Source organism: Torulaspora delbrueckii, chromosome 2, assembly GCF_000243375.1.
Source record: "Torulaspora delbrueckii CBS 1146 chromosome 2, complete genome".
Taxonomy (NCBI): Eukaryota; Fungi; Ascomycota; class Saccharomycetes; order Saccharomycetales; family Saccharomycetaceae; genus Torulaspora; species Torulaspora delbrueckii.
Window position 1 is genome coordinate 1,176,018 of NC_016502.1, and position 18,677 is coordinate 1,194,694.

An 18,677-nucleotide genomic window follows, 5' to 3' on the forward strand; every position below is an offset into this window, starting at 1 on the left:
TCGTTTGATGCCTTGTCTCTTTTTGCATCAATCCTGCAATCGCAACTCATAAACCTTCGATCACATATAAAAGCCCAACATAAATTGATAGAATAATATTAATCAATGCTCTCTTGTTCTTATTCTTCTCTCAAATCCCCAAGAATACCTTAACCAGTTTCTTTAACTAATATCAAATAAACCAATCAAAATGGGTGTCCAAGAAGTTCTAAAGAGAAAGACCGGTGTCATTGTCGGTGACGATGTCCGTGCCTTGTTCAACTACGCCAAGGAACACAAGTTCGCCATCCCAGCCATCAACGTCACCTCTTCCTCCGTCGTTGTCTCTGCTTTGGAAGCTGCCCGTGACAACAAGTCCCCAATCATCCTACAAACCTCCAACGGTGGTGCTGCTTACTTCGCCGGTAAGGGTGTCTCCAACGAAGGCCAAAACGCCTCCATCAGAGGTGCCATCGCTGCTGCCCACTACATCAGATCCATCGCCCCAGCTTACGGTATCCCAGTCGTCCTACACTCCGACCACTGTGCCCAAAAGTTGTTGCCATGGTACGACGGTATGCTAGAAGCCGACGAAGCCTACTACAAGGAACACGGTGAGCCTCTATTCTCCTCCCACATGTTGGATCTTTCCGAAGAAACCGACGAGGAAAACATCGCTACCTGTGTCAAGTACTTCAAGAGAATGGCCGCCATGGACCAATGGTTGGAAATGGAAATCGGTATCACCGGTGGTGAAGAAGATGGTGTCAACAACGAAGGTGCCCACGAGGACTCCTTGTACACCAAGCCAGAACAAGTCTTCGCTGTCTACAAGGCCCTACACCCAATCTCTCCAAACTTCTCTATCGCCGCCGCATTTGGAAATGTACACGGAGTGTACAAACCAGGTAACGTCAAGTTGAGACCTGAAATCTTGGGTGACCACCAAAAATTCGCTGTCAAGCAAACTGGTGCCAAGGAGGACAAGCCATTGTTCTTGGTCTTCCACGGTGGTTCCGGTTCCTCTGTTGAGGACTTCCGTACCGGTATTGACAACGGTGTTGTCAAGGTCAACTTGGACACTGACTGTCAATACGCCTACTTGGAAGGTATCAGAGACTACGTCTTGAACAAGAAGGACTACTTGATGAGCATGGTCGGTAACCCAACCGGTGCTGACTCTCCAAACAAGAAGTACTTCGACCCAAGAGTCTGGGTTAGAGAGGGTGAGAAGACCATGTCCAAGAGAGTTGCCAAGGCTTTGGATGATTTCAGAACTGCCGGTCAACTATAAATTAGTTTGTAGTTCATGACAGTTTACGTAAGTTTATTTAACGACCACAGTTTGACAAATTATCATTATTTTATAGATATTTTGAACATTTTCATTGAAACAGGTGTAAGTACGTGCCCCGGGCGAATTTATGACAGTGGTAATTCTGCGCTACAACCGAGATGAAACGCTGCAATTAGCTCTCCTAAACAAGCCACTGCAGAATCACATATAGTTAAGAGCGACAGCTTGGAAGACCTGTAACATGGGGCGCGGTACGAATCTGAAACAGCACGCTCCCTATACAAGATGCTAGACAATTCAAACTTCAAAGGTATAAACTACGCTGAAATAGTAGATGTTAACAGCTATCGAACCTCTCGCAAGCTGTCTAGATGGCTAGCGATTATATTCCCGCTTCTGGAGGGCTCGCGAAGGACAGTCGGGTGTTCCTATCAGATGGTACTCTGCTCAGTGTTGCCCAGCTAAAGCCTGCAACTACATAATAAGTCAAAAATTATCGACCTTCTGTTATCTGCTGAAGGTGCTCCTTCACAAGTCGAGCTCGTTGTGAGTTTCACTGGTAACCTGGTCAAGGTTTCACAGAAGTTTAAGCACGGAAAGGACGATCTTGAAGAAGGAGCTATACCATGCGGCGTTATTGAACTCACCGTATCTGATACCCAGGAGCTCTTTTTGCGAACAAAGCAGAGAGTGAAAAGAACTTGGAAAAAGGGTTGCCCTGTCATCGAAATAACCCAGCTGAGAGATGTGTTTGTTCATGGCTTTGGAAAGCTTGTACGTCCTGTCAGCAGTTCCAAGAAATTTACCAAGTCTCAAGATATTACAGAACTCAGAGGACATATCAGCAGAGCAACGTCTTCATCTGTTGATGGTTACTACTACTGGAAGAGCTTAGAGAAGAATTTCAACGGCATTGGTATAGAACTCAGAAAATCGACTAAGCTACTTTTCAGCCCCATAAAGTTGGAAGTTCCAGTACTAAAACCATGGATGGACAACTGGTTCAAAGAAGATGTGTCAGCTGAGAAAGTAGAAGCTATGGTTTAGTTAATTGGCTTTTGGATCGGAGACGGTTACAAGAGAGGGGCGTTGTTTGCGCTCCATTTTGAAGACGACGATGTCAATGAATGCCTTAGACTCTACGCTGGAAGGTTGGGAATGAAACTTTCCATCACGAGAAAGGATCCGTTGGGGCGCAAAGCTGAAGGGGTGTTACATACCGCTAATGGTAGTAGGGATAAGCATAACCCTTTGACCAATTGCCTCAGAGGGCTACGGTTTCTGAAGAACGGTAAGACTGATGATCCGAAAAACATTCCAAAATTTCTAAGACACGAAACGAGATTGGTAAGAGAATTTTTTATGGCGGGTCTGATTGATTCAGACGGCTGTGTGTTGGAGCAGGAGGGGACATACAAGGTCGCCATCAAAAGCGCCTTCCCCCCTGTAAAGGACGGAATTGTGTTTATTGCCCGATCTTTGGGATTGAATTTAAGCGTATTCTTCGAGCCCGAAAAGCAGCGGGAAAACTTCCATCAAAGTGATACTTGGACGGTTCATTGGTTCGAAGGAAATAACAAGGCTGTTTTCTGGCCAATAATAGCCAACTGTTCCTGTGAGAGGAAAAGAAATCCGCAGGGAAAGGGCCATTGTAAATTCATGTCGTGCTCTTCATATCAAGCACCAGAGCCCGTTGGATTGAACCAGATACCAGTAAGCTTCGACACGTGCAAAATCGGAACCGGTCAGCTGTACGCCGTCTACCTCAAGGACCATTCTGGCACTTTCATCACCGAGGAGCAGATGATATGCGGTAGCGCCTCTCTGAACATTGTGCACCATGAGAAATCGGTGCTCCAGAGATCCGAATCTTACTTCAAAGATGAAAAGAATTTCTGTCTTTTCTGCTGCCGCGCTAGGAACAGCAGTTTCGAGCAAGTGCCATTGGACTCCGCCTTACTTTGGTGCGACAACTGTAATTTTCGCTATCAAGTAACCGGGATCATCTGCACGAACGAGCGATGTAGAACCATCCCATCCGAGGACGAAGCAAAGCGCATTCGAGCGGCAGAAAACGCTGCATGCTTGATGTGCGGCTCCGCTGTAAAGATGATAGCGCTGATTTACAGAAGAGGACAAGACATCCCGGATATTGTGTCAACTGTGGGGCCACAGAAGCTTAAATTAAAGTGGGATAAGAAACGAAAGGAAAGGCTCTGCAAGAATTGCCATTATGCGCATTCGAAGACAGATAAACATTGCGTAAACTGTTGCAAAATCTTCGATAAAGTTGAGGTAGAGGAATTATTGAGCGACCATTCTGGAAGGAATCAACTTGAAAACGAATTAATACCTTGCAAACGTTGCAAAATGCCTACTAATATAGGGGCAGCGGCCGAAAATTAGTCTTTTTTTTTTACCTACATATTGCCACTGTATGGCTATATATCGAATGCAGGCAGTTGGACCAAGGAGAAGCACTACGCCCTTTTACACCCTTACGATATCTGCCCCCATTGCTGGCCCAGTGATTGTGTGAGATTCCCTAATTTATATTCGTGAATTCACTATTGATACTATTTGAGAGTACTGTCTATGTCCTCAAAATCCTGTAAAATGTAATTCACAATATACCTATGACATTGCTAACAAGCAAATGGCCTTTTTTTAAGACTACGAAGCTATAAGGCTACCTGCAACAGACTAATATTCATGACTGAACGTGTATACGGGAACAAGTTTGAGGACTTGTTCAAGTCCAAGATATTCAACAGCCTTTCAGCAAATCGCAACGCAAGCAACAGTTGCCTACCATGTTAAGCGTAAAAACCTCCAATAAGCTGCTAGTTTCGACTGCTCATATTTCAACAACTAACGGATAACTCCTCTTCAAGATAGCAATAGTGTCATCGCGAACTTGGGGAAGGAGGAACAGAAGTTGACAAGTCATCGACTAAAGTTGTCATACGCTCGCATTTTTGTAGATTTTCCGACATTCAACGTTAAGTCACCTTCCGCCGTAGGATCCCAATAACCGGTAACAGGTCTCACATATCTGCGCCGGTCATTTCTTACCCAAGGCACTGCAACCCACCTGGAAGAAATATTCGGACCGCAGGAATAACAATTCCCTTGACTCTATACCATTTCTCCGATATTCTCCATTTTTGGTTGAGATCTTTCTTGGCTATCGAGCCGCACTTCAGGTATTTGAACAAACCTTTTTTCCGGCTCCATGGCAATCATTTTCTTGAGCTCCGCGTGAACAGGGATCTTCAGACATTCTTCAATAGTACAAATCGAGGCAGTACCTCCATAGTGGCTACGACAGAGGCCACACCATTGTGCACCAGTATTCCAGGGAATATTTCTCCAAGTAGTGTGCTACTTTTCAGATTTGCATATAAAGCATAACTTCAAAGTGAGCTGTTTTTGGCCGGAAACCGTCTTACGTTCTGTTCAACTAACCCGTCATCGCAGTCGTCACATGGAAAACCTATGACTGTCTCACCATTTTCCCATACTCGGAAAACCGCTTCTTCCTGTCTACTCTACCGCGTAATTTGAGCTTCTGAGTATGCCCTGTTACACCCGCAGCACTTCGAACCATTTCTAGAGTACTTTTTGTAGCACATCGTACAGAGCTTTTCCATTGTTGTAGATTTCCATGTGACATTGTACCATTGCATTGTTTCTACTGCGCGGCAGAATAAGTAGCGTACGGCTAACGAATGGCTTGGCAGTTCTTCCTTGGCCACTACGACAATAGGACAAACGCTTTCCTCGTCGGTTGCTTCTTTGTCAGCCTGCATTTTTTGCTACCCGTACGGGACCATCCTAGGCAATATTAATCTTTACCATATTGCTTCCACAAGTGACACATCTTTTTTCTGCATTCCATCGTATCCGCTCATTTTCATGTCTGTTTCATCAAAACCCTGCTGTGCTGGAAACAGGTTACGCAGCTTGCTACCCGTGCGCCATTGAGTAATTGCCAGAAGATGAAGACCGATGTCTAGTAACTTATGAAATGATATCGAAAAATCCTAATTAACGTGCATGGTGTCTACAAGCCTGGTAATGTGGAGTTGAGACCAGAAATTCTAGATGAGCATCAAAAGTATGCTGCCGAAAAACTTAAGACCAAGGAAGAAAAGCTTTTGCATCTAGTTTTCCTCGGTGGATCTGCTTCTTCAGTCCAGGAATTCCGTACTGGTATTGACAGCGGTGTTGTTAAGGTCAATATTGACACTGACTGACTGTCAATATGCCAACCTAGAAAGTATTAGAGACTATGTCTTGAGCAAGTAGGACTACTTGATGAATCCAGTTGGTATCCCAACTGGACCAGGTGCTCAAAACAAGAAATACGTCGACCCAAAGAGTGTGGGCTAGAGAAGGTGAGATAACCATGTCTAAGAGAGTTGCTACTGCTTTGGACGACCTCAGAACCGCTGGTAACTATAATCTTTTTATTATTTATGCCTTTATAAGTAACTTTATATAACGAAAACGATTTTACAGAATATCCTGAGACTCTCAAAGAAATAAAGGACATTACAACATCAAACCATCATTTCTTGGTAGGCTGATGTTGGTAGACTTTTTGCAACGCGCACAAGGAATCCAACTTCCGTCAAGTTCATTGTTTTCGGTATACTCAATCAAGAGTTCCTTAAGTTCAGACGCGGTAAAAACTTTGCAGCAGCTAACGCAGTATTTTCCATTCACGGTGTGCGAGTAGTAACACTGTCTACAAAGCCTTTCGTTGGCTTCCTTGTTCCATGGCAACTTGAGCCAGTCACTAGATTCTAAAACATCGCAACTGACACACTCTCCAGAAGCCCAAGACCTTTTCTTGACAAAATCATTTCTCACTTCAGATCCACACGAATGACAGCAAAGCTTCCCGGCTTTCCTCATTTGCCTTGCTTGGTCTTTACTCGGTATTTCCCTGCAACTATCGTTCAAGCAGAAGATCGCAGTCTCTTGGTGACGCTTCCTGCAGTTCCGGCACCAAAGTTGTGCAGTGTCCCAGGGAATCTGCTCAAATCTGCTATCTTTTGCTCGAGCGCACGAATAACAGAAGTTCTTCTCGTCCTTGAAGTAGCTCTTATCTCTTACGATGACCGATGCTTCATGGCGGACAATGTCCAAAGAGGCACTGCTGCAGATCAATTGCTCTTCCGTGATGAAGGTGCTTGAAGGATTCTTTAAATAGACCGCAAACAATCTCCCAGTTCCGCTTTTTTGAATGTCAAAAGCCATCGGTATGACATTCAGCCTTACTGTATCGCTCTCTTCAATTTCAGTTGGCGGGTACAAGGGGATTCTACAATTTTTTAGTTCTCGTGGCTGCCGTTTTCTTTCACAGGAGCATTTGTTTAAAATGGACCAAAACACTGACTTGTTGGCCCCCTCAAACAAATGGAAAATCCAGGTATCGTTTTGATGTAAACCATCTTCGCGTATTTGTTCGGGATCGAAAGACACGGTGAGGTTTAAGCCCAAAGAACGTACAATAATAAAAATTCCATCTTTTATAGGCTCGAATACAGTTTTAATGGCCACCCTAGCGGTGCCTTCAATGGTGTTCGTGCACCCATCAGAATCAATAAGGCCTGCCATAAAAAATTCCTTCACTGATCTAGTCTCAAATCGTAAGAATGCAGGTACGCATTTAGGGCCGTTTATCCTACCATTTTGATAAAACTTGAGTTCTTTGAGAGCAGAGGTAAGGGGGCTATTTCTATCTCGGGAACCAGTTTGTGTATGCAAATAACCATCTGCTTTGAATCCAACCTCGTTTCTTACTTTGATAGTTAATGTCATCCCCAGCTTTTCAGCTGCCATACGTAGATACTCATTGACATCGTGGTCCTCTGAATGCAATGCGAAAACGGCTCCTCTTCGATAACCGTCGCCTATCCAGAAACCGAGCAGCCATGCCATGGCCTCTACTTTCCCTGAGGTCACCTCCTCATTGAACCACTTATTCATCCACTCCTTCAGGACCGGAATCTCCAAATTTATGGGGCTTAAAAGCACTTTTGTAGAACCTCTCAATTCCTTATTTAGTTGTGGTTCTTGTAAGTTTTTCACTCGACACTTCCAGTAATAGTACCCATCATCGGATGAAGATGTTGCTTTCTTGGTATGTGCTTTCATTTCTGCGATGGTAGAGAATATTGGAGAGGTAACCGTGAAAGACTTCGAACTGGTTATTGGTCGGACGAGTTTGCCAAAGCCTTTATAAAATATGCTTCTCAGCTGAGTTATCTCGATAACCCTTTTCTCGCTTCCAGACTCTCCATCTTTCTTCGTGACCCTTTTCACTCTCTGTGCTGTTCTTAATAGGAGTTCTTGAGTAGCAGAAACGGTGATGGCCATACCACCACATGGAACGTATCCGTTTGGTAAACCTTCTTTGACATGTTTGAACTTTTGCGTAATCCTGACTAAGTCGCCAATAAACTGTACAACATGCTCAACTTCTGAGGCTTTACCGTCTGCAGACAACAGGAGGTCCCCGGGTTGCAGCTGGGTGATGTTGACCAAATTTCCGTTCGAAAGAAACAAGTTACAATCTGTGGAGAGTCCTCCAGATGATGGTATGTATCCGGTTGCCATTCAGCTCAATAGTGTTACTCGGCTAATACTCGACTGTGGTACTTCACTGAGCTTCTCTGAGTCCCTGCGCTTAGCCGTTTTATATGTTTCTTGGCAGCTGAAGCTGAAGCATCCTGCTTTAGCTATTTGTTTCAAGTTCATCACAAGCACTGGTCACAACAGCTTGTCTCGAAATTGTTTCAGCGTTTCATGTCAAAGCGGATAAGTCGAATTGAGATTTGAGTGCTTCGAGTCTCTCACGTCTGTGCAATTAATACGGAGCAGATCCTGTAACCTCATTGTATTGCGCATTCCCACTCACACTTAGCCACCTGCCACTATGTAGATTTCGCACGAACTGCTATTTGAAGCACAAAAAAACACTCCACTGATCATATAATTGCGGGAACTGCAAACTTCAATAGGTGTTTTTTCGAAGTTAGATAGATTGAAGTACTTATTCGAGTCATCTGCAAACTGCTTGAAGGTCAAAAATTCAGAGCATTGACTGTTCCTAGCATTTAGCATCATGAGCGATAGAAACACCTTATAAGGACACTGGATCCACGCGCACGAAATAACATCTAGCAATAGAAACACGCATGAATCTGAGTTTAGACAGATTCAATGACAGTGGTCATGCTTTTACAGCTGATGCAGGGATAACATAAATTCCCATCGGGCCCTGGAATCTTTCTAACTTTCTGCATCTTGGCTATCTCGCATTTCTTGAAAATCTTCCGGCAGTTCATATTCAGGCATCTCCCACTATATGCCCGATATAACAAGTAACATGTGTGACAAACTAGAGCTGGGAATTTCTTATCCCAAGGCAAGGCGGCCCATCTACGTGAATATGTCGGGCCACAAGCAAAACACTTGCCTTGTCGTTTTTCAAGTTTCTTCGCTGTCCTACATTTTTTCGCGATATCTTTCTTGGCGATTGCCCCACATGCCAAACACTCATACAATCCCTCATCCAGATCAATGAGTTTCATTAGTTTCAATTCTCCCTGAACGGGAATCTTGAGACAATCTTCGTTTCCACAGACCGTAGCAGTGCCTCCATACCGGCTGCGGCAAGTGCCGCACCATTGGAAACCCGTCTTCCAAGGTACTTCCCTCCAGCAAGTGTCTAACCTCTGGGTTTTGCAGATGTAGCAAACACCGGGGGCCGCGATGCTTTGTGTAGTAACTCGTTTTTTCTCCTGCTCAATGATATTTCCATCACAGTAATCGCAGGGATAACCTTGAACAGTTTCACCACTTTCATATGTTCCAGAGGCCAGCAACTCCTGTCTACCCTTCTGTCTTACTATGGCTTCAGAATAAACTCTATGACATTTGTTGCAATTCGAACCACTTCTGCAATATTGACCGTAACATGAGGCGCAAAGCCTATGCTCACTCGTGAGATCCCATGACACTTTGTACCATTGGGAGGTTTCTTGTGTATGACAGGACAGACAGATTACGTCAAAGTACTCCTCAGAAGGTCTTATTTTAGTAACAAAAGGAGCTTGACTAACTAAGGGAACTGTCTTACTGTTTGCTAAATCGCCCTTGGTCTTCATTTCAACAAGTCTTGAACAGTTAGTTTAGTCTCTAGGTTCTCAGGCCAAGTATGCTCTCGACCACCGCTTATCAAGAAAATTTAGTTACGCAGAGAGATGACTACCTCGACTCTTGCATGTATTTATATATTTATTTACATAATTAGCCGCCCAAGTGACACGTCGCTGTTTTAATTTGATACAGCTTCTGCGCCTACCATCGGACAACTGTTCTGACCTAACCCGCAAGAGAACTTAAGGCAGGTATTTCAAACAACTCCCGGTAAGCACTTTGATGATTCCTTGCAGTTCTCTCCCCTTCACTAAAGCTAATCTCAAAACAAACAGCCACCACTGCTCCTCTAACGCTACAGATATTGCAACATAATGCAAAATCGGCAACTGTCATGGTGTCTACAAGGTTGGTAACGTGAAGTTGAGACCAGAGATCTTGGGTGACCACCAAAAATTCGCTGTCAAGCAAACTGGTGCCAAGGAGGACAAGCCATTGTTCTTGGTCTTCCACGGTGGTTCCGGTTCCTCTGTTGAGGACTTCCGTACCGGTATCGACAACGGTGTCGTCAAGGTCAACTTGGACACTGACTGTCAATACGCCTACTTGGAAGGTATCAGAGACTACGTCTTGAACAAGAAGGACTACTTGATGAGCATGGTCGGTAACCCAACTGGTGCTGACGCTCCAAACAAGAAGTACTTCGACCCAAGAGTCTGGGTTAGAGAAGGTGAAAAGACCATGTCCAAGAGAGTTGCCAAGGCTTTGGACGACTTCAGAACCGCCGGTACTTTATAATAATGCCAATTAACGATAGTTTATTTAAACAAGATTTGTCTCGATTAGACGTGAGCGAATATCTAGCTTTGAAAAAGCTAGATATTGCGAACTTTCGTTTGAGCCCGCTATAAGTTTAACAAACATCTCCTGAAGAATCAAGCGGACAACTGTCGCTTTTACGTTAATGTTTCTTGACAAGCTGAGCGGTCATGTGCTATCTAAACAACCTATAAAACTCTGGGCAAAAATAAAAGCTAGGCACCAAACATCATGACGTTGGTGGGTTCCTCGCAACGGGGACAAGGAATGAACGCATCGGGATGATTCTGTGATTTGGAGTACTTTTTCAATAGCTCAGGTTCTTCGACCCTGGTAATAATCCTGGCACAACTAGCACAGTATCTCTTGCTCTTGGTACATTCGAAATGGCAATTCTTGCAGAGCCGCTTCTTATCGTTCTTGTTCCAACCCAATTTGCGCCATGAACTGGCTTCTGTAGTACCACAACTGGCGCAAAATCCGGGGATCATTGACCTTTTTTTATTACTGGCGCTGTCATCTCTTAGCTGTGATTTACACGATAGGCAGCGGAGTCTATTCTCCCTTCTCATTTTAGCAGCCTGCTCTTTGGATGGGATTTCCATGCACTTTTCGTTCACGCAGATCATTGCGGATACCTCATAGCGTTTGCAGCAGTTGTCGCACCATAGTTTGCTACCATCCCAAGGGAGCTCTTCAAACCTTCCATGTCTTGCTCGTGCGCAACAGTTACAAAAATTATCGTCGCGAGCGAAGAAGCCCTCATCCCTGGTTATCGTTGATTCTTTATGATGTACGCTACCTGAGCAACTACCGGCGCAGATCAACTGATCCTCAGTGATAAATGTGCTGGAAGGATCTTTGAGTTGAATTGAGTATAATTTTCCAGATCCACTGTTACTTGTCTCGAAGGAAATTGACATAAAATTTAACGGATCCACATCAGTTGCATTGGGCTTGACTGGTGGGCACAGTAGAGGCCTGTAGTCTTTATCCTTCTGAGGGTTCCGTTTTCTCTCGCAGGAACATTTTTCGAGAATAGACCAGAACACTGGTTTATTGGCACCCTCAAACAGATCGAAAATCCAAGTATCATTTTGATGAACATCTCGTCGCATTTGTTCGGGTTCGAAAGAGACAGTGAGGTTTAATCCCAGCGAGCGCCAGACGAGAAGAATGCCGTCTCTTATTGGCTGATGCGTTGTCTTGATACATGCTCTAACAGTTCCTTGTTGATACTTGGTGGATCCATCGGAGTCAATAAGACCTGCCATGAAATACTCTCTGACGGATCTTGCTTCGAATCCTAGAAACTTTGGTACACTTTTCGGGTCGCCTTTCTTACCGTGCAGATAAAATCTGAGTTCCTCAAGAGCGTTTGTCAGTGGACTGTTCCTATCCCGGCTACCATCCGGCATGAGCAGAGTGGCCTCTGCTCTAAATCCGTCCTCTCCCCTCTTTTTGAATTTACATATCATTCCTAGCTTTCCCGCACAATTACGAAGATAATCATTGACATCATGACCTTCTGAATGCAACCCAAATATTGCACCTTTCCTATAGCCATTTCCAATCCAAAACCCAAATAACCAAGCCAAGGCATCTACTTTGTCAGATGTCACATCTTCCCCATACCATTTGTCCATCCAAGGCTTCAAAACCGGGATCTCCAAATTCATTGGACTTAGTAGCACTTTAGTGGAGACTCTCAATTCTTTGCTCAGTTGCGCAATGTTTTTGGCGACACAATTCCACGTAATGTAACCATCATCGGACGCAGCTGTTTTCCTCTTGACATAATCTTTTGCTTCTCTGATGGTGGAAGAGCTAAGAAATGTGCGTGAACCCGTCACGGGAAGCATTAACATGCCAACGGCTTCCCGTAGCTGTTTTCTCAGCTCTGTTATCTCAAAGACCCTTTTCTCCTTAACTCTCATCACCTTCAATCTTTGCAACGTTCTAAATACCAACACTTGAGTATCGGATACAGTAAAACTCACCACACCATAGGGGATGTATCCTGGTTCGAATCCAGTGGTGACGTGTGAAAACGTCTGCGTAAACTTGACTAAATTGCCGGTAAACTGCACAACACGCTCGACTTCTGAAGCTTTACCTTCTGCGGATAGCAGGCGATCACCGGATTTTAGCTTTGTTATATCAATCAAGGTCCCATTTGAGAGGAACAAACGAGTGTTTTCCGAGAGCCCTCCAAATGATGGATTACAATTGGTTGCCATCTACAGCACTATCCTCTTGCCATTCATCTCTTGATGCTTGAATCACACCAGTCTTTTATATACTATTCTCTGGATAAGCCTCATGTGTATCAGTTTATTGACCTTCTTCCATACTCGTTTCAACCTAAGCTACCATACCACCCTGTTATACACCTGTAACAACAAGCTATGAATACAGTCGCTTGTATAAAAAATGGATATCCAGTTTCAAAACTATAGCCTATGCGCTTTGGTGCGAGCTTGTCAGCTGCCCAGGATGGTTTCAGCTTGTTGCACTTATAGGCAACAACCTCCTTTCATTCTATGCCACTGTAATTCAATCTGCTTCATTTATTTCTGCAATCGTTTTTACTCGATTTGCCTGAGTGTTTGAAGCTCGTTTTAGTTCGCTTTTTAGTTGCCATGGTTACGTCACTTCGCGATACTCGGCATTTGTAGCATCACCACATTCACAGGCCCAACGGTTTTGCTTGTTACCTTGGCCATCAGAGTACAGAACGGTTGGCCTTGACCGCATTTCGTTCTTCCTCTTGAGGTCAAATATTGTCAAACAGACAAGGCAGTATACCTGGTGTTTTTCAAAGGTTCCATAACATGAATGGCTGATTTTCTGACTCGCAAGTTCCGGCAATGAGTCCCATCTTGTTGACTTGAGGGAATGCAAGACGGACATTCCCCGCTTTTCTTTTCTGCAGGCTCACGTTGTTTGACGGCTTTTCCAGTGTCCTGTTGGGCACGAGACCCACACTCAAGGCATTTGAATTCATCAGAACTATCTTGCATTTGTCTCAATTCGGTAATTGATGGAATCTTGCCGCAGCTTGGGTTTGTGCACGCAGTACGCGTTTGTCCGTATTTCTTGTAGCAACTATCACAAGATGGTTGACTTTTATCCACAGGAGAATTCCTGCGAGTTCCGAGTCTGGTCTTCCAGCAGTGGATGCATTGGTAATTATCCTGGATCTTTGAAATTTTATTCTCCCTTTGTTCCAACATTTCAAAGTTAGTCTCTGAAACTGCTCCACATGAGCAATGAAGAAGTTCGCCAGTGTCACGGTAACTCTGGATCGTTCGTCCTGGTGGGAGCCCTGAGATAATCACAACCTTTTGACAACTTACATCAAGACACCTTGTGCAGGATATTCTATAGTTACCGTAACATCTTGAGCACAGTCTTTGTTTACTTTCTAGATTCCACGTTACTTTGTACCACTGCAAATGAGTTTCTTCTGATTTACAGCATAAACACTTCCTAGTCAAAGGACGTATAGGTCTCGATGATTCATCTTCGAGAAAGGAACCTGGAGTGATGACACGATTGTGGAGTAGGAAGTTTTTTCCCTCTTCACACATTATCTTGACAACCTCTCGGGACCCTGAGAATACCACTTTGAACCTTATGGCATTGTTATTAAGGGCTACTTCATCATCCAGTGCTGGTGCGTTGTTCTCCTCTTCTTCGCATTGCGTGAAGTCGATGGTCTCTTCACATCGCTCCCGGCGTAAAGAGTCCTTTTTTCTTTGACTCGAACACATTCCAACGATCGACCAAAATATCTCTGGGTTGTCTCCTGGTGAATTGTGAAGTATCCAGTTTACATTGTAGAGGTAACGCTCAGGACGGCTTCCCGCAGCTTCGTGACTGCAGCTGACGTTTAGTGCCAAAGGTTCAGCCACGAATACTATCGCTTCCTTTATAGGCGTGTACATTGTGACTAACTTGACTCCCACAAATGTAAAATGCAAGGCTGGATAGCCCATTGCGTCGATCAGCCCCGCCAGAAAAACCTCTCGAACCAGCAATCGCTCAGTCCTCATGAAATCGGGACATNTCTTCTCATAAAATCCTAACAGTCTTAGAAGCGTGCTAAAAGGATTGTGGGTACACTGCTTGGCATCGTTGACTAAGGTCACTCTGTTCTTTTGGCCATTTTTGGGTATCGACTTCATACCCCACATATTGGCACTCTCGTCAAATCGATTGTTGACATCTGCATCGTCGGCAAGAGTGAACGAAGGTACGCTTTCGTGGCCATTGCCGATCCAAAAACCAACCAGCCATGTCATAGCTTCGATTTCTTGAGGAGGAACATCTTTCGTGATGTTTTCCTGAATCCAAGGCAACACCACTGGAATTTCTAGCGACAATGGGGCAACCAACAATCTGGTCGCTCTTCGAATTTTTTTGGTCTTGAGTAGGCCCAGATCTCTCGTCTCACATTCCCACCTAATCAATTCATTCTTCACTTTTACCTTATCAATGTGGTCTTGAATTTCTTTCGGATTACAGCCATCTGCGAACGTTTTTGACAAAAGTTTAACAATCTTAATATTTCGATAATCAGGTGTCTTGACGTCCATATATTGTGGAATTTTCACAACACTTCTACGCTTACCAATTTCGCCAGTCCTTCTGTCTTTCGAGATAACATACTGTTTAACTCTTTGCCTCGTACGCAAAACCAACCTCTGTTTTCCTGCACAAGTGAAATGAACGAGTTCTTGAGGTTTTTTCCAAGTTGATTGATTAGTCTTTTGCTTGATTTCGAACAACTCATCGGTACTCTTACTCACTTCTACTACTTTAACAGCCCTCCCTCCATCAGATAAGAGTAAATCACCAATCTTGATGTCATCCACTGCGATTGGATTACCGTCGGGACAAAGAACCATAGTTCCTATGGCAAAGCCTCCCAAAGTTCTCTTGAGTTACTCATTGTTCTTAGTCGAATATGCTCCTTGAAGACAACACTTCGAAGATATACGATGTCTTACAAGGGAAGATCTCAAAAAACCGCACTTAGTTTGTGGTAGAAACTTGGATGTATCTCAAAAATACTTTGACTTTGAAAGTGTTTCAGATAGCCGCCGAGACTGCCCGCTTCTAGTTTCATCGCGAGGCTGAAAAGAGCATTGATCTCAAGCTCAAAGTGAACACATCAAATGATTTTGTCTTCTCATCGGCATTCCAATTTGCCATCTCAAAGAGTCCTTTATGATTGGGATTGCTTCCTATCAATTTCTATACAATGACTATATTTCATTTCTTGTCCTGGCTTTGAGGAACATTCATAAAAGGCATAGGTGGTGGGAACATAGGGAAAGGCATTCCAAATGGTGGCATCGGTAGTGGCACATTCCCCGGTTTGACCGGTGAAGTCGAATCTATCTTTATCTTTTTCACGCCATCCACATCGTTCTCGTTTTCCATTAATCTCTTAGAATCACCATCAGTTTGATTATTCTTTAAAAACTCTTTCACTTGCTTACTCTTTTCCTCATCCTCCACAAGAGAATCTAGTAGAATATCTGGGCTTTGACACTCGGGACATACAAAATCACTTTCCAATAAAGCATCTTCCAATGCTACTTTGGAAAAATCCTTATTGCAACATTTACTTGTCTTCACTGGGTCCTTTAATAGGCCACCGGTTATAGGGCAAGTCAAATCTGCAGGCAGATTTTTGAAGAAACCTTTTTGCCATTTGGCATCTGCACCGTTGGCAAGTCTATTCTGTTGCTTCCGTTGGTAATCCTCCCATGACTGTTGGTCTGCCACCTGGACAACAAATTTACCATCATCGGTAACCATAATCTTTCTCTGTGCCATCTCTTCAGCTGTAATATTATCGGCATCAATCTCTACACTTTTCAAAAACTTCTTCGGTATACCAGTAGTTCTTCTTATTCTCTTTCCTTCGAAATTTGGATCATTATTGGTCGGACAATTCTTAATCCAGTGGTCTCTGGCACCACACCTATAACACATATAACCCGGTGGAGGCGGACCCTCATCTGTGAGTTGTGAATTATTTTGTGCTCTATGAAACACTGGAGTTGCTGAAGACATTTCCTGTTGTGTTTGTTCCCACTGGTTCTCCTGATTTGCAAACATGTTTGCAATACGTTCCTCTTCAGTGACCCCACTTACAGGAGCGGAGGAATTAGATGCTGTGCCATTGGATTGTTGCTTCCTTTGATATACTCTGGGTTTACCTGTAACGTAACGAGTGGCATTGCCCATCGCACCGCTGTTCTTATGAAGTCCATGAGCGGAAAACTGCTTTATTGCTGGCGATCGATTCACTATCACACTGCTAGACCTGGGTATCACTTGCGAATCATCCTCATATTCTTCGTTCGTATCAGGGTTGTATATTCTAATCTGGAAGTCTGTCCCATCGCCTAACCGGTTCTCTTGGATAATTTCTCTCTTTAAATCAAACACTGTCAGCCCAGTACCATCGAACAATATCCTATCACTGTCCTTCTGTGATCTAAACCGGTAGAAGATAGTACTGCTCATCTTTGTATGTATCTTTCTATTAAAAGTTAGAAGGACTCAAAGTTCACTTTTTCGCTTTAAAGTTTGAAGTCAAGGTTGACTACAACAAGTTAGACAAAAGATAGAAATCAAGAGCCTCTAAGCCAGCTTTATTATGGCTGTACCAGGGTATTATGAACTGTACCGTCGTAGCACGGTAGGAAACAGTTTAGTCGATGCGCTCGATACGCTTATTAGCGATGGAAGAATCGAGGCATCCCTCGCAATGCGTGTACTCGAAACGTTTGACAGAGTAGTGGCTGAGACTCTACGAGACAATACTCAATCTAAGTTGACAGTAAAGGGGAATTTGGACACATATGGGTTTTGTGACGATGTATGGACTTTTATTGTGAAGAATTGCCAAGTTACAGTAGAAGGAGTCCCAGGTGGCAACAGTGGTGATGCACAAACAACTGTTTCCGTTGATAAACTGAGGATAGTGGCATGTAATTCAAAGAAGAGTGAATAGATATGACTCTTGTCAAAGTTGAGGAGGAGATAAAATTCTAGGGTAGAATTAAATGTGGTATATGTGATAGTTTTATAACATTTAATAATCAGGCGACCAAGTGTGTACTAAATTTTTCCTGCTTGCAACGATTTGTTGTTGTAGTGGTCGAATTTTTTTTCTTTAATTAAGTATTGAGGACTATCATCTTATGATGATCTATGATACCACTTTACTGAAAAGCAGTAATAAGTAGAAGATGTCAGTAAGCCAGGAATATGACTCGATATTGAAGATATACGCAGATAAGATAGAGCATACTGCATTGAGACAAAACTCCTCAGAATATCAGTTGTTGTTAACGTCTACGATAGAGCAACTGCTGAAGTTGAAGACAACAATTTATACCCAGTTAGCGCTTTTCAGTGCCAATGAGTCTTTGGATGATATCTCCACGAGCTCATTGAAGTTTCTATCAATCGACTATTATCTCGCATGTATGTGCTCAAAGAAGCAGATGACCACTTCCCAGATGTATGATCCAATGCAAAAGAATAGAATGAAGCTGAAATTCTTGGAGAAATCTCTGCAACTGTTCATGCAATTTCTAATTAGCTTACAAGACTTTGAAATCCTTGATTCTTACCTGGTAAAGAAGATTGATAAATTTGAGAGCAGTTTTAAGCCAACTCTACAGGAACTTTACATCCAACCTAGTCGCAGTGACGATCTTTCAGGTGCTCAGCTCAAGAGGCAGCAGAAAATTGAAATGTATCGTCAAAGTAAAGCTATTAATGAGAAACTATCTGCACTTGAGTCGAAATATAAGGACATCGAAGACGTCGATGGAGGTGATCATGACGAAATACTTCGAGAGTTGTATTTGCAAAAGCTACAAGGCTTATCATATGAAGCGTTCAACACAATCGAACAAACACTTTACGAAATGGAACTTCTTGAGAATTTCACTAAGAATGTGCCACCACCAACTGAAGATAGACGTCAAGAGGATAAACAAGATTCCAAAGATTTTACTGATAGACTAGAGACTTTGAACAAACCTTTGCTTTCCAAAGAAGGCAAAGTTCTGAGGAATTTCACGTTAATAGATAAGAGAACTGAACTAAAGGGCAAAGTCCGAGGATATGGCCAATATGGCCCTACTATGTCAGTTGAAGAATTCTTAGAGAAGGAATGGGAAGAAGGAAGAGTTCTGGAAGGAGGAGGTGACAGTGAACCAAAACAAGATGAAGGTGATGAGGACAATTATCAATTGCATGATGAAAAGACTTACAAAGCTCGTCAATGGGACGATTTCAAGGAAGCAAATCCTAAAGGCAGTGGTAACACCATGAACAGAGGATGATGAACGGGGCACAAGGTTTTTGTATT

At 43.4% G+C, this 18,677-nt stretch overlaps 9 protein-coding genes across 9 annotated transcripts; 4 read left to right on the top strand and 5 right to left on the bottom strand.

Moving 5' to 3' along the window:
* Window positions 1–190: 190 nt before the first annotated feature.
* Window positions 191–1,273, top strand: FBA1 (fructose-bisphosphate aldolase FBA1; the record flags this gene model as incomplete). Its single annotated transcript, XM_003679958.1, has 1 exon — window positions 191–1,273. The coding sequence occupies one exon, from the start codon at window positions 191–193 to the stop codon at window positions 1,271–1,273; it is 1,083 nt and encodes a 360-aa protein (XP_003680006.1).
* A 1,161-nt stretch (window positions 1,274–2,434) lies between these two features.
* Window positions 2,435–3,682, top strand: TDEL0B06670 (uncharacterized protein; the record flags this gene model as incomplete). The annotated part of the gene is made up of 1 exon (XM_003679959.1): window positions 2,435–3,682. One exon carries the CDS (start codon window positions 2,435–2,437, stop codon window positions 3,680–3,682), a length of 1,248 nt encoding a protein of 415 aa, XP_003680007.1.
* A 2,151-nt stretch (window positions 3,683–5,833) lies between these two features.
* Window positions 5,834–7,906, bottom strand: TDEL0B06680 (uncharacterized protein; the record flags this gene model as incomplete). The annotated part of the gene is made up of 1 exon (XM_003679960.1): window positions 5,834–7,906. One exon carries the CDS (start codon window positions 7,904–7,906, stop codon window positions 5,834–5,836), a length of 2,073 nt encoding a protein of 690 aa, XP_003680008.1.
* A 593-nt stretch (window positions 7,907–8,499) lies between these two features.
* On the bottom strand, window positions 8,500–9,459 carry TDEL0B06690 (uncharacterized protein; the record flags this gene model as incomplete). Its single annotated transcript, XM_003679961.1, has 1 exon — window positions 8,500–9,459. One exon carries the CDS (start codon window positions 9,457–9,459, stop codon window positions 8,500–8,502), a length of 960 nt encoding a protein of 319 aa, XP_003680009.1.
* A 1,026-nt stretch (window positions 9,460–10,485) lies between these two features.
* Window positions 10,486–12,510, bottom strand: TDEL0B06700 (uncharacterized protein; the record flags this gene model as incomplete). Its single annotated transcript, XM_003679962.1, has 1 exon — window positions 10,486–12,510. The coding sequence occupies one exon, from the start codon at window positions 12,508–12,510 to the stop codon at window positions 10,486–10,488; it is 2,025 nt and encodes a 674-aa protein (XP_003680010.1).
* Window positions 12,511–13,056: 546 nt separating this feature from the next.
* Window positions 13,057–15,183, bottom strand: TDEL0B06710 (uncharacterized protein; the record flags this gene model as incomplete). Its single annotated transcript, XM_003679963.1, has 1 exon — window positions 13,057–15,183. One exon carries the CDS (start codon window positions 15,181–15,183, stop codon window positions 13,057–13,059), a length of 2,127 nt encoding a protein of 708 aa, XP_003680011.1.
* A 367-nt stretch (window positions 15,184–15,550) lies between these two features.
* On the bottom strand, window positions 15,551–16,816 carry MPE1 (cleavage polyadenylation factor subunit MPE1; the record flags this gene model as incomplete). Its single annotated transcript, XM_003679964.1, has 1 exon — window positions 15,551–16,816. The coding sequence occupies one exon, from the start codon at window positions 16,814–16,816 to the stop codon at window positions 15,551–15,553; it is 1,266 nt and encodes a 421-aa protein (XP_003680012.1).
* Window positions 16,817–16,949: 133 nt separating this feature from the next.
* TOA2 (transcription initiation factor IIA subunit gamma) lies at window positions 16,950–17,306 on the top strand (the record flags this gene model as incomplete). Its single annotated transcript, XM_003679965.1, has 1 exon — window positions 16,950–17,306. One exon carries the CDS (start codon window positions 16,950–16,952, stop codon window positions 17,304–17,306), a length of 357 nt encoding a protein of 118 aa, XP_003680013.1.
* Window positions 17,307–17,544: 238 nt separating this feature from the next.
* Window positions 17,545–18,651, top strand: TAP42 (Tap42p; the record flags this gene model as incomplete). The annotated part of the gene is made up of 1 exon (XM_003679966.1): window positions 17,545–18,651. One exon carries the CDS (start codon window positions 17,545–17,547, stop codon window positions 18,649–18,651), a length of 1,107 nt encoding a protein of 368 aa, XP_003680014.1.
* Window positions 18,652–18,677: the final 26 nt, after the last annotated feature.